This window comes from Peromyscus leucopus, chromosome 6 (genome assembly GCF_004664715.2).
Source record: "Peromyscus leucopus breed LL Stock chromosome 6, UCI_PerLeu_2.1, whole genome shotgun sequence".
Lineage (NCBI taxonomy): Eukaryota > Metazoa > Chordata > Mammalia > Rodentia > Cricetidae > Peromyscus > Peromyscus leucopus.
Window position 1 is genome coordinate 108,635,024 of NC_051068.1, and position 23,699 is coordinate 108,658,722.

At 37.5% G+C, this 23,699-nt stretch overlaps 1 protein-coding gene across 2 annotated transcripts in view; it reads right to left on the bottom strand.

Annotated features, from left to right (window-relative positions):
- Window positions 1–23,699, bottom strand: part of Bank1 (B cell scaffold protein with ankyrin repeats 1) — a 264,417-nt gene that overhangs the window by 210,587 nt on the left and 30,131 nt on the right. For both annotated transcript variants that reach the window (XM_028857459.2, XM_037207133.1), the window contains exon 2: window positions 15,456–15,854. In XM_028857459.2, the coding sequence (XP_028713292.1) occupies window positions 15,456–15,854 (399 nt within the window). The remainder of the gene's footprint in view (window positions 1–15,455; window positions 15,855–23,699) is intronic.

Here is a 23,699-nt window from a genome sequence, read left to right on the forward strand (position 1 = left end):
TCACAGAAATCCAGATGGATCTCTGCCTTAGGAATGCTTGGATTAAAGGTGTATGTGCCACCATTTTCTAGCCTCTATATCTAGTGGCTGTTCTGTTCTCTGATCCCAAATAAGTTTATAAAGGTGCACAATATATTGGGGAACACAATATCGCCACATAATTTTTATTCTCCAAATGAGTCATCACATTGATAACACTTTCCCTGCTTACTTGCATTCTGGATGTTTTGTTTGGTGATACATCTATTTAAATTTCTTGCCTAACACCTTTGTTATATCATTTGATTTCTTACTGTATTTGCTGGATATCTACATATGCTGGAATCAAGTCCTGTACAATGGATGTTTCTCCTGTTTATGAGGAAAATTTCCTTCTTTGCATGCTGGGTCATTTTAAATTTGCTACCAGATGTGAATTCTAAGTGTTTTACTTCTATAGCTATTTTGTAGTTTTGCTTGGAGATACAGTTTTATTACATCAAAACAGCTTGAGTCTTTTTAAACTTTCTATTAAATTTGTGTGGAAGGGCCAGTATACTCTGTTAGGCAGGGATAATTTTGCCTCCAGTACCCAGATACCTGATGCTTTGGGGGTAATGAAGTTCTTAGCACCCTTGCTGGAACGGAAACCAACTATTCTCATGAGTGAATTCCTGTGATCCTTGGGTCCTCAGGGCATTTCATTGGATTTGAGTAGATTCTTCACACCTATGGACTTTATGCGCAGAATCCTAATCAAGGGCCGTGCACAGCCCTCTCTATAGACTTCTTCCCACATCAGCTTCCAAACTCCAATCCCCCGACCTTAGTCCTGCTGAGCCACGCTTGCTGTCTCCTAAACTGCGGGAAGCCACTGATCCACCTAGACTCTCTCCTACTGTGTATGACCTGAGAAGCTTCTGCTTGCAGGTAGCAGCTTCAGGAGGAACCCAACCACTCTCTCCCTCTCAAGGATGATATCCCTGAGCTGCCTGATATCCAGTATTTGAAAATAGTTGCTTCATATCGGCCAGGTTCTGTTAATCTAATTACTACAATTTGATTAAAAGAAAGTCTCCTGTGACCTTTTCACATTCTGTGTGTATCAGCATGCATAATGCATGTCTACTGTTGAAGGTCAATACCTGTCCAAGGAAACCCATATGGAAAGTTCAGTGGGTGGCAGCTAAACAAATCACCAGACTGGTTTCAAGGTGCATTTGAAAGAACCGTGAGCAGATACATCCATGGTCATGTGAGTGAGTTCTCACAGACATTTTCTTGAGAAAGCTTGAAGTGCAGCTATCATTTTAAGGAAAACTAGTAATACTCATTTGCTACTGAGAAATCTTGCATTATTTACATGAAAAGATCGAATTTTGGGAGAAATATATACCTACCATGAACTGGAAAGCTTCCAAAGTTTTTCTGATTGATGCAATAGAGAGATTCATTTATGTGATTTGGGGTGCTGTGATAAAGCATGTCAGTGTTTAGAAGATTGTTGGAATATGTTACAGCAGTATTTTCTAAGTGGCCACTGTATGATGCTATGGAGGCAATCATGGGTATAAGTGTAAGATCAGCCCAGAATAAAAGGCAGTGTGCTCATCAGACTCTGAACTTTTAGACACTGCTGCTGTGGGGTCTGGGTGCAGCACTGAAGACTCTTCTCTCTCATTAACTGTAAATGGGGGTGAGAAAGGATTTTATCCATTTACAATATATTGCTGAAGCAAATATAAGAGGCTAACTGACTTCCATTAAACTGTACATTAAAGATCTTTGAAAAAAATGAAAGAAAATGTCACTTTTCTCACCAAGTTTTACCTTTAAAAATATGTCTTTGTAATCTCTGTTAAAATGTTTTAAACTTTTTAGTGAATTAATACTTTTAAAAATGCATATGTCTGGTTATTTTTGCTAAAGTGAATAATAAAAAATTTAATGTGGTTGATTTGTAAAAGTCAGTGGAGGACTAAGGATGAATAAGAAGAAGCTATCACACACACACACACACACACACACACACACACACACACACACACACAATATGTATGAGAAAGTGCCATAATAAAACTCATTACTTTGTGACATGAAAAAAATGATATATTTTTAATTTTGTAGTTTATTTATTTACTTATTTGTGCATGTGCCCACCTACAGTACTGTATGCAGGCACAAGCACACTTGCATGGAGGTCAGAGCACAGCCTGAGTGAATTGGTTCTTTCCTTCCATCATGTGTGTCCCGGGATGGAATTTAAGTCATCAGGTTTGGCAGTAGGTGCCTTTATCCACTGAGTCATCTCACCAGCACCTTAAACAATATATTCATTAAAATGAGCTTTTTGAGGGTCTCAGCATCCTTTAGAAAGACAAATTTAGAATAAAATAGAACAACAAATGACCAGCCCGGAATAGCACATTTGGGATTCTTCAGGATAGAGATAATAACTTAAACCAAATGTAAAGCTTCAGTCTGAAACAGGATTCTATTTGTCCTCTGAACAATTTCCTAATATGCCATTCATAATCCATCTTGTCAGGTCCTTCACTGAGGCCCTCACCATGCCTCCCATGCTGATATACTATCTCATTCTCCTCAGGCAATGTAACGATTATCCATGTAGCACAGTGCTGGAGTAATTGTCAAAAACCCCCATCTGGTTATGTTTTATTCACCATTGAAAGGACTTTGAATTCAGGAATCCACAGGAAAATTCAAACTCTACCAAAGAAATAGAAAGTGCTTCAGAACACTTCCCCTGCCCCTACTCTAGCCTCTTTTATACAAAAGCATCCACATGTAAACCTTACACAAAACTACACACCTCAGGGGATTTGTTCATTCTTACATATTCCAAACCTTAAATAATTGAAATAAATATGGACAAATAATCCCTTCTAGGATTTTTGCATTTGGTATTTATTTATTTATTAGGGGTGTGTGTGTGTGTGTGTGTGTGTGTGTGTGTGTGTGTGTGTGTGTGATATACATGGGCACTTGTATCAGGAGACAGAGTTGGGGGTCTGAGGACAAGTTGTAGAGTTTGATCTCTCTGCCACATCTCTGTGTGTTGTGGAGCCTGAAGTCAGGTTTCTATGCTCCCCTGGTCATTGTCCTTACCTACTGTGCCATCTCCCTGGCTCTTGGGTAATTTTTAATATATCTGACAAGCAGGCCTCACTAAAGTGTTGTAACTAAAAATTACTTACTACGGAGTTTCCTTCCAATCCGATAAATAATTATACTTCAGTAGAATTGGCCAGGAATGATCTAAGCAGAATGTCTCAAGTTGTTGAAAAACACTTCTCTCTTTTGCCTCCTTGATGTCTTTAAATTTGATAATTTCTGCTCATCCTAATTGCCTGGAGATTTAACAAAAGCTTTAATGGAATGTGTTTAATGAACATTTCTGTTGTTATTGAATTCACAAATAACCATGAAGTTATTGCAGGTTTTTTTCCCTTTGATTTCACCAGTTCTTTCATTATTCACTAAGTTAGAGGAGATGACGTTAGGGGAAATGAAATGTGCGTGAAGCCAAGAGTAAGTTTCCCTTGGCAAGGGAATTTGATGCCACAATCGTTTCTCAAATTCACCTGGGCAACAGCCAGTGCACAGGTTTAGGGCCATCGGTGGACAACCTACCCAAGAGAGTTTCCCAAAGACACTCCCAAGATACCAATTTGTGGATGTTAGTGTTACAATGTAATTAATGTGCCATACTACATGTCATTCTAACCTGATATTATATACAAATAAATCAATAAGTGTTCTTGTACTTGAAGCTTCACTGTTAAAAAATTAAATATTTTTGACCTGCTTCTGAACTCAGCTTGTTGATGTGGAGTATCATGCATACCAACGAAACATGAAACCTAATTAGATCACATCTTGCCTGCAATGAAATAAGGCTACTTATTATCTTTGATAACTCATGAAGGATAAGAAGATAAAATGTTGGCTTTATATATTACAAAGATCTTCAAAGAATCATGGATGGTTTATTCTGAAAAAAAGTTGCTAAATCTCAGGTTGCTATGGAATCACTTTCTCTTATCAGCTTAGGCATAACATTTTTTTCCTTTCAGTATTTTTAAAAAAGAACTTTTATTTATAGTGTTTTTAAATAGCTTTAAAAGTTTTTTCCCTTTAAATTAGAATGTCTATAAATTTTGTACTATCACTCCACTAAGCCATTTGAGATGTTCTGTTTCATAAATAGATTGTGACAAGGGAAAATGAACCATGGAAAGAGGAAACAAAGAGAAAGGCAGGTTTTGTTTAGAATCAAGGCTCATAAAAGCCCTGTCATGCAATGTGTGTGGAGATACTGATTAGCTGAATGTCTAATTGTTCAAAGTCCTGATCCATTCCTGAATGAAAAGGAATTATTTCTTGGCTTTATGAAGAATTTCAAATAATGAATTTATAGAAATATAACAAAGTGGAGATATAGGACAACCAATTCTTTAACATTAAACCTAAGGTGTTAATAATAACATCAATTATAACAATAACTTCACACATGAATGAACTAAAAGTGAAGAAAAATTTTCTCAGCAGCCCACATAAGAAATCATCACAACTGCCTGCTGCCCAGTGCACACCTGTGAATGCACACTCACTCTGGCTGATTGTGGTACAGAGAAACTTGGCACATGAGCAAAAATGTTGTCCTATATATCTGGGACTCAAGCTTGGAAACATTTTCTTTTCTTTTTTTTTTTTTTTTTTAGACTGCCTACTGTGTATTCAGATTCCCTGGAGATGAGCCTCAGTGAAAACTGAGGATATGGGCAGGTTCTGGCTAACGTATAATCCCAAACTACAAGCCAGAAACAGAGTTTAAAGTGATCTCCGGTGTAAATTCAATTTCTTGAAAAAAAAAAAAAAAGGCCTAAATCATTTCTTTAGCAAACATTGAAATTAGGCCTCTGGGTCTTTCTACAGATTATGTTTCCTGTTACATTGATTACAGTGACAAAATATTAAAACAAACAGAAGCAATTCTCAGTGAGTAATGTCAGCAATCCACATTTAGTACTTCCAGAAAAAAGACTAAGTTAATGTTAAGTTCATGGAGAAATTAAACGAGAAAACCAGGCTCTAATGAAATCAAGAATGGAGCTTTTATAAAGTACCCAAAGGGAAGTACTAGAGATGAGCAATGGGGTAGCACATGATAAGTGAAATTAGAAACAGTGAATTTCAATGGCAGATGGTACTATGGAATAATGCTTTTGTACACTGGTTTAATAAAATGCTGATTGGCCAGTAGCCAGGCATGAAGTATAGATGGGGCAAGCAGATGAGAATTCTGGGAAGAGGAAGGCTGAGTCAGGAGTTGCCAACCAGACACAGAGGAAGCAAGATGACAAGGTGGAACTGAGAAAAGGTATCAAGCCACATGGCTTAATAGAGATAAAAATTATGGGTTAATTTAAGTGTAAAAGTTAGTCAGTAATAAGCCTGAGCTAAAGACTGAGCAGTTAAAAATATTATTAAGTTTCTGAGTGATTATTTTATAAATGGCTGTGGGACTGGAACTGGGGGAGGGTGGTGCTTGGCAGGACCAGAGAAACCTTCAGATTACAAGATGGGAAACAATGATGTCCAGTTGTAGACTGAAGAAATTAAGCACATTGAAGTGACAGAACTTGGAAGGCTAGTGTGAAAGGGTAAAAAGTCCAGGGGTGAGCAGAAGGAGACTGCACAGGAGCCTGATCAAGTCTTTCCTGGAGGGGAGGTGTCTTAGGGTTTCTATTGCTGTAATAAAACATCATGACTAAAATCAACTTGGGGCGAAAAGGGTTATATTTTGTTTTCACTTTCACATCATAGTCTACCCTCAAAGGAAGTACAAACAGGATCATGAGGAAGGGACCTGGAGGCAGGAACCAAAGCAGAACCCACAGGAGAAAGCTACTTACTGAATTGCTTCTCATGGCTTACTTGGCCCATTTTCATATACACCCCAACACTACCTGCCTGGGGATGACACCACCCACATCAAGCACTAATTAAGAAAATACCCTACAGACTTGCCCACAGGAAAGTCCTATAGAATCATTTTCTCAGTTGAGTGTCCCTCTTCTCATATGATTCTATCTTGTGTCAAGTTGACAAAACCAGCCAGGACAATAGGGAAGGACCACAAGAAGTATAAAGACTATCTTTCGTATTTCAGATCTTAAACCAAATAATCACATAAATAAATCCAGATACTAATATCTAGACATACCATTATAACACTGTTCCCATCAGACAAGTCATGAGCCTCATCACCCATTTATCCAATTTATCTACTTCATTTTTAATTCCTGATAATCTATTTCTACTTGGTCCATTCTACTTATAAGGCTTTCCCTCTGTGTTTTATAATTATGTTTTTGAGTTTTTCAATTCCATTTTCATTTGATCTTGAGTTCTCTGTAATATTCTCTATTATGATTTTGGTAAATGGTAAGATATAAAAATCAACTTACACGAAATAATCAGCAGAGAGCATTTTCTAAATTAAGAGTTAGCTAAGACTTACAAAATCAGTAGCACATTGTAGCCACACTCCATTAACAATAGCCTCCAAAGATATCTAGGAATAAACCTAACCAAAGATGTGAAAATTTATAAATGGGAACATTTATTCTCTGTAGAAAGAGATTGAGGAAGATCCCATTGAAGACAGTACATTTTTGAGATATAGGATTTGAAGGAATTGAGGTGAAATAAAGATGGAAGACTCCTTCCTGAGGAATACCCTTCATAGGATCTGAATGTGCTTTGTAAGCTGCTAAGGGAAGAAAAAGAATCAATAAGTCTGTTTAGCAGAAAGGTCTACAAACACACAAATGAACAGTACAGCAAGATATCCCATGGGTGCAAAAGTGGTACACATGTCTCATGGACAACCAACAGCCATCTAGTTGGACTTAAGGTCCACTAAAATGGGAGGACCTACCGAGCTACTTGTGATTGGTGAGGTTCTGGATACTAACTAAAGGAAAAGCTACTATTGCCATTTTCCTAAGTCAGTAAAATTTCTAACTGCATTTTTAAATACGCATTCTTATACCCACAGATAAGTGGAGCTCTCACCCCTCACCAAAGAAGCTTTTTGTTATAGGCAGAGACCATTACAGGAATCCAAAACTAATCAAAATGCAGAGAACAATTGACCATGGGGTGCCCAACCCTAAGTGACAAATCTTCAAAGAGACTCTATTGACCTAAGTCTCAGGAAACATCAGGGATGAGGGCTAGAAAGATGATAAGAGCCACAAGACTAAGACTTTTGTATGAGATAGTATTTTTTACTAATGATAGGGAAACCAAACTCGTAAAATCTAAACAATATGGTTGCCTAAACAAGACCAGCACAATCACAACACCAGCTGATATGTCAATGTGTATAGACTGCATGACATAAGGCCCTATCCCTGGATGAAGAATTATAAGCAATTGATGACTACTGACATCAAGAGATTCACTCTTCTGCAGGGACAAGTCCCCTTATAGGTTACCTAATCCAAAGCAGTCAGCACTAAACATATTTTATTCAAAAATACATATGCAATATATACAAGTGTATGCATACAGTAGTGTTTTGTGCTTATGAATAACATTAAGTTAATTTAGCAGGAATATATATATATATATATCAGTATGAGTGAGTGTGTGTCCAACAATAATAATTAAAGAAGAGGTCATAGATTTCAGAGTGAGTGGTGGGGGCACAGAAGGAATAGGAGAAAGGAGTGAGGACAGATATTACATAAATGTAGTACTTATGTGAAATTCTTTAAAAAAATAAAAGACTAAATAAAAAAGTTGCTGGATTATTTTTCTAACTTTGAGATAAATATATATGTATACATATATATTATGTATAAACAATGATGCATGAAACATAGATAGAAATTCTAAAATTTTATGTGCCAACCTGAAAACAAATGAAGAAACGAACAGGCAAAATGAAAAATGCGGTCCATGTGGCCTAAATCAGTGAAGAGGAAGCTCACATGGGTTTGTGTGAGTCTCTATTTGGGAATTAGGGAGACAGGAAATTTAGTTTTCTTAATTTCTTAAAAGGAAATAAAATACTCAGATCAAACATGAATCACCACTTAACTTTTTAAAATTATAAACTTTGCCTGAGTATTATAATTATTAAATATCTTTCTCTTTCATTAAACTTTATAAAATTTCCTGTGATTTTTCTCTGTCTGTGTGAATATATTAAACATTTAATTATTTTCATGACTTCCCTGGCATTTTTATTATCCTTTTTATCACAGCATGTTCTGAATAAAAGATTTCTTCCTTATTCGGTGCAATTTCTCTATTGGGTAAAGGAAAGGCGAAAATGGATAGTAGGAATTGAATTCCACATCTTTTGTCCTGTTTTACCCATCTTGTATTGTTTTCTGTTTTAAAAACCAGGCATTACATATTCAATATTAATGGTGATATGAAACATAAAACACACAGACCACTAAGGAAGCATCTCAGAGCAAACAAATCATTAAACAGACTGTTAGGCATGTGAAGTGGACCAGTCAACTGCATAAAAATCATGTATGCCCCAAACGGTGCCCACTTCCTGGTTTCATCCTGTATCTCTGACAAATACGTTATATTTCAGCAGCCCTTTAAATACAGATATATAATTCATTGAGAATTTCCCATGTACATACAATGAATCGTATTTATCCCCTGCACCTCCTCTAATCCCTCCCAGAATCATCCCATTCTTCCACCCCCTCTCAAGTTCTTTCCATGGTTTGCTTCTTTGTTTTATCACTACAATGTGTGATACCACTTGGATCACACCCTTAAAAGTTGAGTCTTCCTCCCCCAGAAGTTATTAACTGACAATAATTCAAAAGCCTTCTCTATATAGCATTTGTCTTATTTCCTACAAATTTTCTAATATTCCCATTTGGTATATTACTCTAAAAAATTCAAAGTCTAAGACTTGAATGTAGGAAAATCAGGGTTAATAGTAGCTTCAAATTAGTGGTGTGCTATCTATAAATAGAAGATTTTATCCTAAAAGCTATAAAAAATAATTTAATTTCAACTCCCAAGAGTTGTCCTCTGATCTCTACAAACTCACCATAGTAGGCATGCACCTGCACAGACAGACAGACAGACACACACAGACAGACACACACACACACACACACACACATACACAGAGACAGAGAGAGACAGACACAGAGAGACAGAAACAGAGAGAGAAGAGACAGAGACAGAGAGAAAGAGAGGAGAGAGACAGATAGAGACAGAGACAGAGAGAGACAGAGATAGAGAGAGACAGAGACAGAGAGATAAATGGCCCAATGAGTTATTCAGAAACAGTAGAAATTATGGGTGTGAAGAATCACTTAAAATTCTGCCATTAATCCTTACTGTTCTGCCTTAGGAGAAGTAGCATGCAATATTCATAATTTATATGCATTTTATTTAGATTTACTCATAACTTTTCAATTACATTTTTTCTGCAAAATTAAAAAGATTAATGTACTGGAAAAGTACTGAAAGAGAGAGGCAAGAAGGGAGAGTGACGAGGAGAGCCAGTAGGATTACTGTTGTCAAACATTTCACCATGAACTTTTGATGTGTAAAGAATAATATTATTTTTAAATTGGTTTCATAAGACAGAAGTGCAAGGTGCCAAGGAGAGGTGACCAAGACAGATCAAGAGATGACTGTGATCAAGCCAAATGGATGGGTGTGGTGATATTTTGTTTGTGCTCTAACAAATAAAGCTTGCCTGGAGTTCAGAGTGCAGAGCTAGCCACTACAGGCCAGGTAGTGGGGCACACACATTATTCCCAGTGCTTGGGATCTCATGCCTTTGATCCCAGTTCTTGGGAGGCACAGGCCTTTAATCCCAGCCCTTGGGAGGAGGAAACAGGAAGTAGTAAGACAGGGTAGAGATAGGAGCTTGGCCCCCTTTCAGTCTGAGGTTTCCTAGAGGCAAGAAGTTGTTCTAGTGGCTGGCGGCTCTGCTTCTCTGATCTTTCAGCTTTCACCCTGATATCTGACTCTGGGTTTTTATTATTAAGACCAATTTGAATTCACGCTACAGATGAGCAAAGAAAAAAATACAATAAAACTTAAAAGGAAATTAGAAGTAAAGAAGAGAAAGTGAGGTGCCCAAAAAGAAGCAGCAACTATCAAAAATACAAATAAAATTAATTAGATTCTAAAAAGTCAGAAAGAATTAGAGTGAGAAGAGTGTATCACAGTCAAATACCATAAACAAAAATTTTAATTCTTGAAAAATAAAACCACAATAATAAGCTAGAATAAAAATTTTAAATGTGAACTCAAGAAACTGCTTCTGAAATAAATTTGAGGACATGGGGAAAAACAAAACCAGAAAGCGTGCCCCTAGGGTAAGTAATCCAGAACACGGAGTGATGGAGTGCTATACTAGTGGACCACTAGGTGATCTATGAATAAAGGACCCTTGGCTTAGGAGACAAATAAAAATCTCAATGTTCTATAATTGTAGAATAAAGGAGAATATGAGTAATATTCTCATGAGTCAAATTGTACTTCAAGTATAAGGCAAGAGACAAAAGATTTTGAATATGGTAGAATTTGAAAATATTGCTTCTAAGGGAATCCTTGAGGAGTGTTTATGGGTGACTTTTAGCTAACCACAGATGATGGGAAATAGTCAGCAATGAAAGCTGTGTTCCAAGATCCCCCTATAAATTCAAACACACACCCAGATACACAATCACATAAACATATGCACATATACACATATATACATACATATATGCACAGGCATACACACACACCAGATCCTTCAGATGTTTACAACTCTAAACACCTTGAGTGTAGCCTCATAGCGTATTCTGGACCATAACTCTGCTTAGCCATGCCTCACTTCCTTACTAACTGGTGTGCAATCCTCATTTATGGTTTTAAATAGCTAAGTTTTACAGAGGGTTGTTGTGGAATAACAGATAACTAAAACAGACTTTAAAAATAGTTAATTTGATGGCTAGGGAAATGTTACTGTGCCTGACACACAAACATGAAGGCTGGAGTTTGGATTCCCAGCACTCACATAGAATTTGTGCACAGCAGGATATATCTGTTATCTCAGCCTCCGGGGGTGAAGGTGGAGCCAGGCAGATCCTTGGTTCTAACTGGCTAACAAGCCAGATTGATGAATTTATGGTTTAATGAGACATTCTCCTTAAAAAAATGTCGAGGGAGACAGTTGGTGTTGATTTCTAGTCTGCACACATATGTGCATATGACCTATACATACGCAAACATGTGCTCACAATGCACATGTACACACAAAAATATATTGAATTTGTAAAGGTCAGAGTACTAGAAAACAGGGATTTTTGTCTTGCTTGCCTTGTTTAAATACTGTGGTCCCCAAGTGCAGCAGCGGCAGATAATGACCTTGTTGAGAATATTGAGACGGGATGAGGAGTGTTTCCTCAATTTACCGAACTGTAACATGTGCAGAACCATGTTTGGAAATGGTTAAAGGCCACAGGTTGTTGTTGCATTCCTGCTCTGATGATGAATGTCATTGCCTATGCTAGGAATGGATGGCAAAGCCATAGTTTGTGTGAACAAAAGATTAATGAGTTTTAGAGGCAGGTATGGGCCAAGTGGGAGAAACAGCCGGTCTGGACTTCTTTGGAGAGACCTGAGAAACTCTGAGGCCATAACTCTAAAGAATAGTAACCCACCTAGGGTGGACAAATGGTCATGTGTTATAGAAGAGACATTTGATACATTAAGGGACAAAAATAGAGACAGGGCCTGAGAGAGAGGGGATCATGAGAGAATGCAAAAATATGTTCCAAGAAAAAGAGCTAACCTTGACATCTAATAAGACCAGTATGAAATAATAACCCTACCTTTTCCCTGTAAGAGGCCAAACCATAGCCACAAAGCTGGGTGTTTGAAGGCCATGTGCAGGTTCAGAAACCAAGGAAGCAACTGAATGTAGCACTCTCAGTGACACAGCAGAGCACTGCAGAGGAGGGTCCTTCAATGACATTAGTGTCAGAACTTGACTATTGCATAGGAATGCCATTAGGTAATGAATAAGGACTTGTGTTCTATTCTTTTTTTTTCTTTTAATATATATATATTTTTATTTTACAATACTATTCAGTTCTACATAACAGCCACAGCTTCCCTTGTTCTCTCCCTTCCTGCCCCCCTCCCCTTCCCCCCAGCCCACTCCCCATTCCCACCTCCTCCAGATCAAGGTCTCCCCCGAGGACTGGGATGACCTGATAGACTCAGTCCAGGCAGGTCCAGTCCCCTCCTCCCAGGTTGAGCCAAGCGTCCCTGTATAAGTCCCAGGTTTCAAACAGCTAACTCATGCAACGAGCCCAGGACCTGGTCCCACTGCCTAGATGCCTCCCAAACAGATCAAGCCAATCAACTGTCTCACCTATTCAGAGGGCCTGATCCATCCAGTTGGGGGCCCCTCAGCCTTTGGTTCATATTTCATGTGTTTCCATTCATTTGGTTATTTGTCCCTGTGCTTTATCCATCCTTGGTTTCAACAATTCTCGCTCATATAAACCCTCCTCTTTCTCACTAATTAGACTCCCGGAGCTCCACCCGGGGCCTAACTGTGGATGTCTGCACCCAGATTCCTCAGTCCTTGGATGGGTTTATGGCACAACTATTAGGGTGTTGGGCCATCCCATCAGCTGAGTAGGTCAGTCCCGACTGTCTCTCGACCATTGCCAGTAGTCTTTTGTGGGGGTATCTTTGTGGATTTCTGTGGGCCTCTTTAGCTCTTTGTTTCTTCCTTTTCTCATGTGGTCCTCATTTACCATGGTCTCCTATTCCTTGTTCTCCCTCTCTTTTCTTGATCCAGCTAGGATCTCTCACTCTCTTTCCCTTGACCCTTGCCCTTCATTGCTCCCACTCATGTCCAGGCTGTTCATGTAGATCTCATACATTTCTTGGGGTCCCATTTTCCAGGTAGCCTCACTGGTGATGTGAGTAGCAGTCCAGTCATCCTTGTTCCACATCTAGCATCCTCCTATGAGTGAGTACATACCATATTTGTCTTTCTGAGTCTGGGTTACCTCACTCAGTATGATTTTTTCTAGATCCATCCATTTGCCTGCAAACCTCATGATGTCATTGTTTTTCCCTGACTTCAATCTCTACTATAGAGCTACAGTAATAAAAACAGCTTGGTATTGGCATAAAAATCGACATGTGGACCAATGGAATCGAATTGAAGACCCTGACATTAACCCACACACCTATGAACATATAATTTTTGACAAAGAAGGCAAAAGGGTACAATGGAAAAAAGAAAGCATCTTCAACAAATGGTGCTGGCATAACTGGATATCAACGTGTAGAAGGCTGCAAATACATCCATATCTGTCACCGTGCACAAAACTTAAGTAAAAGTGGATCAAGGACCTCAACATAAATCCAGCTACTCTGAACCTGCTAGAAGAGAAAGTAGGAAGGAGTCTTGAACGCATTGGCATAGGAGATCACTTCCTAAATATAACACCAGTAGCACAGACACTTAGAGAAACAATCAATCAATGGGACCTCTTGAAACTGAGAAGCTTTTGTAGAACAAAGGATACGGTCAACAAGGCAAAGTGACAGCATACAGAATGGGAAAAGATCTTCACCAAGCCCACATCTGACAGAGAACTGATATCCAGAATATATAAGGAACTCAAGAAATTAGACATTAAAACGACCAACAGTCCAATTGAGAAATGGGCTTTAGAACTAAACAGAGAATTCTCAACAGAGGAAACTCAAATGGCTGAAAGACATTTAAGGAATTGCTCAACATCCCTAATCATCAGGGAAATGCAAATCAAAAAACTCTGAGATACCACCTTATGCCTGTCAGAATGGCTAAGATCAAAAACACTGAAGACACTTTATGCTGGAGAGGATGTGGAACTCAGGCAACTCTCCTCCACTGCTGGTGGGAATGCAAGCTTGTACAACCACTTTGAAAATCAATATGGCGCTTTCTTAGAAAATTAGAAATCAATCTCCCCCAAGAACCAGCTATACCACTCCTGGGCATATACCCAAGAAATGCTCAATCATACCACAAGAGCACTTGCTCAGCTATGTTCATATCAGCATTGTTTGTAATAGCCAAAACCTGGAAACAACCTAGATGCCCTTCAACTGAAAAATGGATAAATAAATTGTGGCACATATACACAATGGAATACTACTCAGCAGAGAAAAACAATGACATCATGAGGTGTTCTATTCTTTATATCATGGCTGTATGCTTAAAATTAAATTTGCCATTGAAAATACCTGAAAATAACAGTATTTCATTCTGTAATAATATATCTTGCAATTATAAGAACAACACAAGCTCTGCATTCTAACTGAAGCCTTCAAACTTTCAACTGTTGTTGACTGGTAACAACATGAGTGTAGATAGCAGTAGCTCAGGCTTTGCCAGTTATGCCAGATGTTATATTTCAGAAACAAACTGGCAAATAGCATAGCATAGCTTGCTTGTGCCATCATAGTCTCATCCAAGTTGCCTGAAGGAATGTATATAATTACACACACACACACACACACATACACACATATGCATTAGCCATTTTTAGAACAGATGCTAAGTTTTCACTGGAATAAAGCTAAAAATGAAGAACCTTAATGCATTTAGTAGACCAGACAAAGCATTGCTAGGTGAACTTGGCATCCATGTTCTAATCTTAGCCTTATATCAGATGTTTATAAAATTTAAATTGCAAGACTTAAGGCAAATTGTCATTTTATTTTGTGTACATAGGTGATTTTTCTGCATGTATAACTGTAAACCATGTGTGTTCCTGGTGTCCCCTGAGGTCAGAAAAGGGTGTTGAATTCCCTGGAATTGGAGTTACAGACCAGTGAACTACCATGTGGGTGTTGGGAATTGAACTTGGGTCCTTTGGAAGAGTGGGCAGCCAGTTGCTATGGGATGTTCTGTATGTCAAATGCATTGCTCTGACTGGTTAATAAATAAAACGCTGATTGGCCAGTAGCCAGGCAGGAGGAAGCATAGGTGGGACAAGGAGGAAAAGAATTCTAGGAAGTGGAAGGCTGAGTCAGGAAGACACTGCCAGCTGCCGCCATAACAAGGAAGATGTAAGGTACTGGTAAGACACGAGCCATGTGGCAAAGTATAGATTAATAGAAATGGATTAATTTAAGATGTAAGAACAGTTAACAAGAAGCCTGAGCCATTAGGCCAAACAGTTTAAATAATATAAGCGTCTCTGTGTTTATTTTATAAGTGGGCTGTTGGACTGCCAGGGCTTGGCGGGACCCATAGAGAAAACTCTCTAGCTACAGCCAGTGCTCTTAACCATTGGGCTAACCTCTTCAGCCCTTCCATTGCAAAACCTAAGCAAATAAACATTTAAAAACCAACAAAGACAATTTGTCATTCCTACCTCTGTATAAGATCTGTCTGACGACAGAGATGTAGTCCTCAGGCTCCTGCTCTGTTGAGATCTCCCATTTGCTTCCAGGGATACATAATAATTGAAAGAGAGGACTTGAGCTCTCCATGCCACAAAGCAGAGTCACTACACTTTCTGGTGAGTCAAGTATCTTCTTTAGAAACTGACATTTCTTTGGTGTTAGGTCTTTAAGTAGACTATTAGATAAGATCAGAAGTTTACATTTGTAAGCATTTAAGTTTAGCAATTCCAAATGTGAAGAAGAGAAACTCCACAAGGGATATAAAAGGATTGCTTCTCTTTCTACAATATGTATAAATATTTCTTGCAAGTACAGAGCCCATTCCTCAGCATCTTCTTCATGTATCAGTAGGATGTCTTTTGCATTTCCTGGGAAAAGAGAAAAAAAAAAATTTTTATTTTTCTTATAGTCAGAAAGATAACAGCAGTTTATATTATCCTTTAAACTTGAAATACACAGTTTAGGAAACATGCTAATTTTCTCATAGTTGTAAAATGTTACTATCCTTATTGTAATCATGCATTTTAAAAAATAAATGAGATATAACACAGTCCTCGCCTTGCAAGTCTTCTCCTACTCACTGCACAAAATGTGACTTCCCAGTAATCAACAAAACAAAATTTATTTACATGGAGGAACTTAACAGTGAAAACCAAAAAAGAAGATGGTGTAATCATGTTTCAGAACGTAAGAAGCTTTTGGCTGGCGAGATAGCTTACTGGGTAAAGATGTCTGCTGTCATCCTGAAGACCTGAGCTTATTCCGTAGTCCCCATACCCTGCCAGTAGGGAACTGACTCCCATAAATTGTCCTCTGACTTCCACACATTTGCTGTGGCCTGTGAACTCCCACTTCTATACATATAAGACATATAATACACATATTAACAACATATATTAAAATTTAAAAATAATAAAATGCTATTATTGAAATAAATAGAAGTTTCTCATAGGCCAATACAGAACTAAGATCTGTCTCCCACTCAAGCCAAGATTGATGAGGAATCAGAGCCCAAAAACTCTTATCTCTTTCCTACCTTTCACCTCATCACAGGGCTTCTGTGTCAAGATCCTACAAGCCAGGCTCAAGTTGAGTCTGAGAAATCAAAGTTCATGAATCCAACCTCTCCACAGCAGGAGAGGGGACCTTGCAGAAGACATTACAAAGACCACCCAAGATTTCCAGCTGCAGAAAAGTTCACAAACCACCCTTTGTTGTCAGGATATTTGATCACATTGTCAACTCAGAGTTTGCATTAAAATTGAATAAAACCTTGGGTCAAGGGGTGGAACCAGCAACTAGTTGACAGGAAGTAGCCATAGAGAATTAGAGGGAGTCCAGAAAATAGGTAGAGAAATGCACAGGAAGTAGTAGGGAGGGCCTTTGAGTGTGGCAGTCATTTTTTGGTTTGGGATCTCTGGATATTCTCTCTTGCTGTGTCCACAGCTAAGGAGGAAGGTCAGCTGGTTGCTTTTTGGCCTCTCTGAGCTAGCAGGTTTTCACCCCAGTATCTGACTCCTGTGTCTATATTGGTAAAATGGAACAATAGAGATTTAGTTAAAAACTACATTTGGCTGCAGAGGCAGTGGCAGTTTTGGCAGGATGTCTCAGCCTAGCAGGGGCAGTGATCATGGAGCCGCAGTCAGTTGTTCAAACAGTAGATTCAGGGGCAGCTGCTATGCCAACAATAACCACTCTTGTCCCCCTTTCCGTCAGACCATATGAAGCAGATGAGAAGACAGTCATTTAAAAGCAACAAATAAGATGAAGAAAATGCAAAGGGATATTTTCCTCTCCATACTAAAATAGAAAGTCTAACCTTTGTTTAGACAAATATGAGCAAAATAAATATTAGCAGTACCAATTTTTTTATAGGATGGGACTATGTCAAACAATAATAATGATAACAATGATCATCACAATAAAAATTTACTATACAAAAATTAGTGAAAGTAATAAAGGGAGAAACTGACAGGCCTTTAGAGCACAACAATCATTGTAGCTTGAGTAACACAAGAGTTAGAAGACAATTTGACTTACTTAAAAAAATCAAGACTACATTATCCAAGAAAAAAATGTAAAAAGTAATAACTAGATTAGAAATGGGTGACGTTTTAATTTCCAACCTGAAACAAAGCTGATGCTAGAATAAAAAGATCAATATGCTATGCCAACAATAACCACTGCTTGTCCCCCTTTCCGTCAGACCATATGAAGCAGATGAGAAGACAGTCATTTAAAAGCAACAAATAAGATGAAGAAAATGCAAAGGGATATTTTCCTCTCCATACTAAAATAGAAAGTCTAACCTTTGTTTAGACAAATATGAGCAAAATAAATATTAGCAGTACCAATTTTTTTATGGGATGGGACTATGTCAAACAATAATAATGATAACAATGATCATCACAATAAAAATTTACTATACAAAAATTAGTGAAAATAATAAAGGAGAAACTACAGGCCTTTAGAGCACAAAATCATGTAGCTGAGAAACAAGAGTTAGAAGACAATTGACTACTTAAAAAAATCAAAACAAATCCAAAAAAAAAATTAAAAAGTAATAACTAGATTAGAAATGGGTGACGTTTTAATTTCCAACCTGAAACAAAGCTGGATGCTGCATAGCAAATGTTAAGAAAGAATAAAATTAAAGCAATGTAGCAAAATATGATAAAGTGGATAAAAAGAAGAAAAGGATTCAATATGTGGATAATACAAACTCCAGAAATGCAGATGAGAAAGGTTACACTGTGTCATTTTAAAGGGTTATGTGGATAATGGGAACTCCAGAAATGCAGATGAGAAAGGGTTACACTGTGTCATTTTAAAGGGGTATGTGGATGACATGAACTTCAGAAACGCAGATGAGAAAAGGTTACACTGTGTCATTTTAAAGTTGTTGCAGATATATCCCAGTTGATGAAGTGCCTGCTATGCAAGTGTGAGGACATGATTTCCAGAACCCATGTCAAAAACCAAAGAGGCTGATGTGGCATCTGTAACCGCTGCACTGTAGAGGTGGAGGCAGGCAGATCCTTGGAACTCATAGACGAGCCAGTCTAGCTGAGCCTATGAGCTTCAGGTTTAATAAGGGACCCTGTAAGGTGGAAAACTATTGAGAAAGACACTCTACATATACCTCTGACCTTTACACACACAAGCACAACTAAATGCATATGTGAACATATCCTCATGAACATCTACATACATCGCATATACCCTGCTTACACCACACATGAATACACACACAAATATTCTAAATTAGAAGTGCTCTAGCTGTTAACAGGAAAAGGGTCAATGGGAGGGAGAGAAAAGTGAGGAAAGGAGGTGAATGTGATCAAAATGTGGTATATATTTCATGAAAATGCTATACTGAAACCCATTATTATATATACTTAATATATGCTGGTAACAGTTTTAAAGATATTTAAAGATTAAAAATAAATACTTTATTTATGTGTGCTTGTGTTGCATGTGTGTGAATGCAGCATGCATACCACTTGACAGTGAGAAGACAACTTTTAGAAGTGAGTCCTTCCATTCTACCATGGGATCTGCGGTTTTGGATCAAACTCAGGTTGTCCGTTTGATGTGGAAAGAATTTTTACTCAATGAGCCATCTCACCAGCCCAAGATTTTTATGAAAAATTCTCAGAATAAGGAATATTAGGTACCAGTTTTATGAATCAATGGTGGACAATTGGAAAAAAAAAAAACTGTTAAGGAAAGCAAACCTTGATTAAATTGACCTATTGACCTTAGTTTAACAGTTATTATAAAATTTCTTTCTGTATCCAGAAAGAAAAAGTGAGTCACTCACAAGAGGAATCAGAAAGTTGGTGTAATGTCTTCCACAAGAGGAAGCAGAAAGTTGGTATAATGTCTTCAGAGCAACTCCAACAGATAACTGGGAATTATAAGGCAGTTCTTGAAGATCGACTTCTAGCACACTGATACCATGAGATACTGTGCTGGGCAGCAACAAAAGGAATGAGCCCTGTCTGCAAGCAACATGGATAAGTCTAGAGATTGATCTGAGGGAACAACACTGAGGGAAGTTAGCAAGTGTGCACCCAGCAGAAGGACATTTCTAATCCAACTGGACATAGATAAGGATATCTGAGACAAGGTTTAGTGGATCAGGCTGAGGAAACCTGCTGGAGCTTGGAATTACTCTCTGTCTTGATCTACATGTGGGTTACATAAATACATACATACAGAGAAATGAATTCATTTGTATAACATTGACTGCAGCTTCTTAAACTCTGGGTCAGGATCCTGTATGGGAGGGTTAGGATACAAAATGACAAGGGTTAAGAGGTTTCTGAACTCCTGGCAACCAAAAATCTATTCCAAATCAAATGCACACTGAAACGGAGGTGTTTCTGGCCACATGCTCCTAGGTTGCTGTGTGACTTCACTGCAGACTTGGTTCTGAACACACAACAGACACAATTTGTACTATATATACTGTCACACAATGTAAAAGCAATGCACATTATCTGAAATATTACAGCTCAGATTCCAGACTGAGGCATATTATGAAATGCAGTGTTTACTGTACATACCACATTATCTTCTCCTACATAAACATAAAGGTTTAATTGTAGGAAATAGCCTTTTAATATTTTATGCTGCTATTCCTTAGTGTGCATATCAAATTAATATACCTTTGACTTGTATTGTATTGGGATGATTAAATTTAAAAATTACTATTTGAGTTGTGGACTTCAATTTCATGAAATGTCACTTGGTAAAGTTTAGTTTGTCACTAAAACAAAATTTTCAATATTTTTTAAGTTTCTCTAAACATTATTCTGCCATTTTTCCCCCTGTGTTGTTCTCAGCATTAGTGATTATAAATATCAACAAACTCCAAAAAACATTAAAGATGCTCTGCATCTAAAGTATCAAATATTCAGCTGAGATTTAATTCCTTATGTAAAAATAATCACATCGATTAGCATGCAGATTTGTTTGTAATAAATGATAAAATCATAAATATACATATGTAAAATAATTATTTTAAAATAAATGTGCTTATGATTTATTATCAATAAGTATTTGGTATGTGTATTATTTTATAGACATATATACTATATAGCCAGGGTGATATATATAGTAAGATATATAGTAAGAAGTGCTCACAAGCAGAAAAATATAAGATGCCCTGTTTTAGAATGCACCTTAACTAAAGTGTAACACACATGTAAGTTAAGAAAAGTAGCAAAAGGAAGTTTAGAGATGGAACTATTCAGAATTCCCTGAGGTTGGTCACTCTTATGACTGAGGGGCTTTGGGAACAAGAGCCACAGAAACTAAAACAGTTATATAATTGATATTGAAAAACCTGGAAGTTGTGAGTAGTAATCACAGAAGCTTGACACAGCTGAAAGGAGATTTTAAAATGCAAAGGCAGCTGCATGAGAAGATTTTGCACATATAATGAAAAACTTAAATGAAATTAATTCCAGAAAAGCAAAGCCAAACAAAAGCTATAATACAAAGTAGAATAATCATATATTGTTTGGGCCAATGGTGTCAATGTGTAAGATCATAGTAATATAAAAACTGATTAGTCGTTAATTGCAAATTGAGATTAAACTATCCTAGAGAATAAGGCAAGTCAGGTGGACTAAATGATATAAATTCATAGATAGCATACCAATAGATAGATGCCAGCATATAATGGCTAACATCAAAATGCATAAATAACAAATAGTATTTATCATAACACAACACATGCATGCAGAATACATACAACTTAATTTTTTATATCTGTCAAAAATACTTTAGATTAAAAGTGATTTTAAGGAAATAGTATCAATATGGAAGAGAACAAGGAAGGAACATAGAAGGGATTTTGGTTCTTCGGTCCAAAGGGAAGGACCCGTGTTAGGAACCAAAAGGGAAGAGAACTGCTGGCTATCAGTGCACATGACTTGCCCCTGCTCCACGTGCAAAATACAGGAAATTAAAATAAATGACAGACAAAATCCAACCACAACCCAGCAGGACCACAGAGAGGACGTGGGAATGCAGAAAATAAGAAAAAGGACAAAAACGAGTTGAGTACACGTCTTTGTAGACTTCATACCAACACTGAGGACATTGGGATTGCCCCACAAAGTGGTGATCAACAGCTGGAGAGGTGACTCTCTGGCAGAAAGCCAACCTAGGATGCCCAAGGTCTATGTTCCATCCAGTGTCACAATAAACAAAGAAACTAATAAATAAATAAGTAAATAAATAAACTGAGAAATTTTAGTGAAATACAATTAAAAATAATAAATGAAGAAAGCGTTATTTTGTTTCTCCATTTATCATTGAAATTGAGAAGATATGTATTAAATATATATTTAATAATTTAATGAATTTAGTGACTAAAATTGTATGCAAAAATTGATGCAATCTTTAGTATCTTTCAGTACTCTTTGAACTTTTGTTCATGATAAAAACTGAGTAGGTATTTTCATTTACTTTTGATTTGTACTTTGTCAATAACCTCTCTATGTTAATTTTCAAAAGAATTAAGATTAGCATTAAGTATCATTCCTTTCTTCCTAATAGATGAAGTCCTGCAAGTCATTTGGTCTTTAATTTTCTCAATAATTATTTATTGAAACTTTCTGTGTCCCCCAGAGGCCACTAAATAGTTAACATTCACTGTCACCAGGTCTCCCCTTGGCTGCCTTGTGATTTCCATGGAGAAAATTCAGACAAGTCACCCAGGACATAGTCTATTCTAGATAACACTCTCAAGGACTGAGAGTGGACAGTGATCTACACTGTCATTGTGCTGATCCGCAGTTTAGTCAGGCTTTATGTAAGTTTGGAAAGTTTCTAAAACAACCAGCTTTTTCCAAGAAACTTTTTCCTGCCCAGGTGACTGATAGGCCTGTTTGAAATGAGTCTTACAGGAAGGGGGCGGTGGTATAAAGTCTCTTGGAATCCGACAGGGTTCAGCCCTCAGGGAACCAAGTTTTGGTAGTTATTTACTAATGACCTGCAGACAATTTAGGATGTCCAAATAGAGCCAGAGATACGACCCAGGCCCCATTCTTCAGACCAGTAATGACAGCCTGCAGTAGGAGTTCCTGGTTTTACAAGAGGGTTCTAACACTAGTATCTTCCAAGTCTGTTGAAGTTCAACTAGTCCTGAACTCACTCATTTAACCCTTACGAGGTGAGAAGATATGGTCTTCTTCACTGATGATCTCTCACAGAGGGGAACTTGTCACAGCTACAAAGATGATCATGCACCTTTGTGCTGCCTTCGACTAACAGAAGCTATATTCATATCCATGACACTCTTGCTCCTTGTCTTAGAAAAGAGAAGTGTGTTCCACATGTAGTTCTATACATACTACAGCCTAAATATGTAGGCTGTAGATCTAACAAGAAGTATCCTTGTGTTCTCAAAAGTAGTCTGGAGACAATGCACTTCATTTACACAATTGAACTAAATCAAGTCTAAATCATTACTCTCCCAATTCAAGGAGTGGTGCCAATGTGAAGATCAGCCAATTTCTATAGGTTGGGAGCTTTAATAATAAATGATGAACATGGCTCATAGAAATACAATATTTAATTCCTAGCAATACACAACATAATCAACATAATTGAATAACATTACTACTGAAGATGCAAATTAAAACCTCTAATAGGTAATTCAAAATGTAAGCCTCAAATCTAGCAACATAAGAGTAATGAAAGCATGCACAACAGTGTTGTGTGGCTTTCTGGGGAGTTATGAACAAATGTATAAATTCACTGAAAGTAGAATAGAGATAAAAAAGCAAAATAATAATTCTATCCAAACCTAGCTTACTGACCCAATGTGTTATGGATACAGCATGAGTGAGCTGTTACTTACAGGAAAGAATGTGAGTCAAGATAAGTTGCATCATCAAAAAGCCCCAGACAGTGACTCCAGAGTAATTGCATTGTAGAGTCCCTCCTTTAGGACAAGCTTCCACTTTTTACATATGACAAGACCACATAAGATCTAGAGCAACTATAAGCATGGGAAAGGAATAGCAAATCCCAGATGAACATGCTAAGACCTAACCTCTCTTTTCCTATCAGAAAGTGGTCCTTTGCTAATTTGCATCACCTAGGACATGGCAATTATTGACTGTTTAGCTTATTTCTTGCCATCACTAAAGGATCCAGCAATCTAACGGTCACAACCTGTACTTCAGGGTACA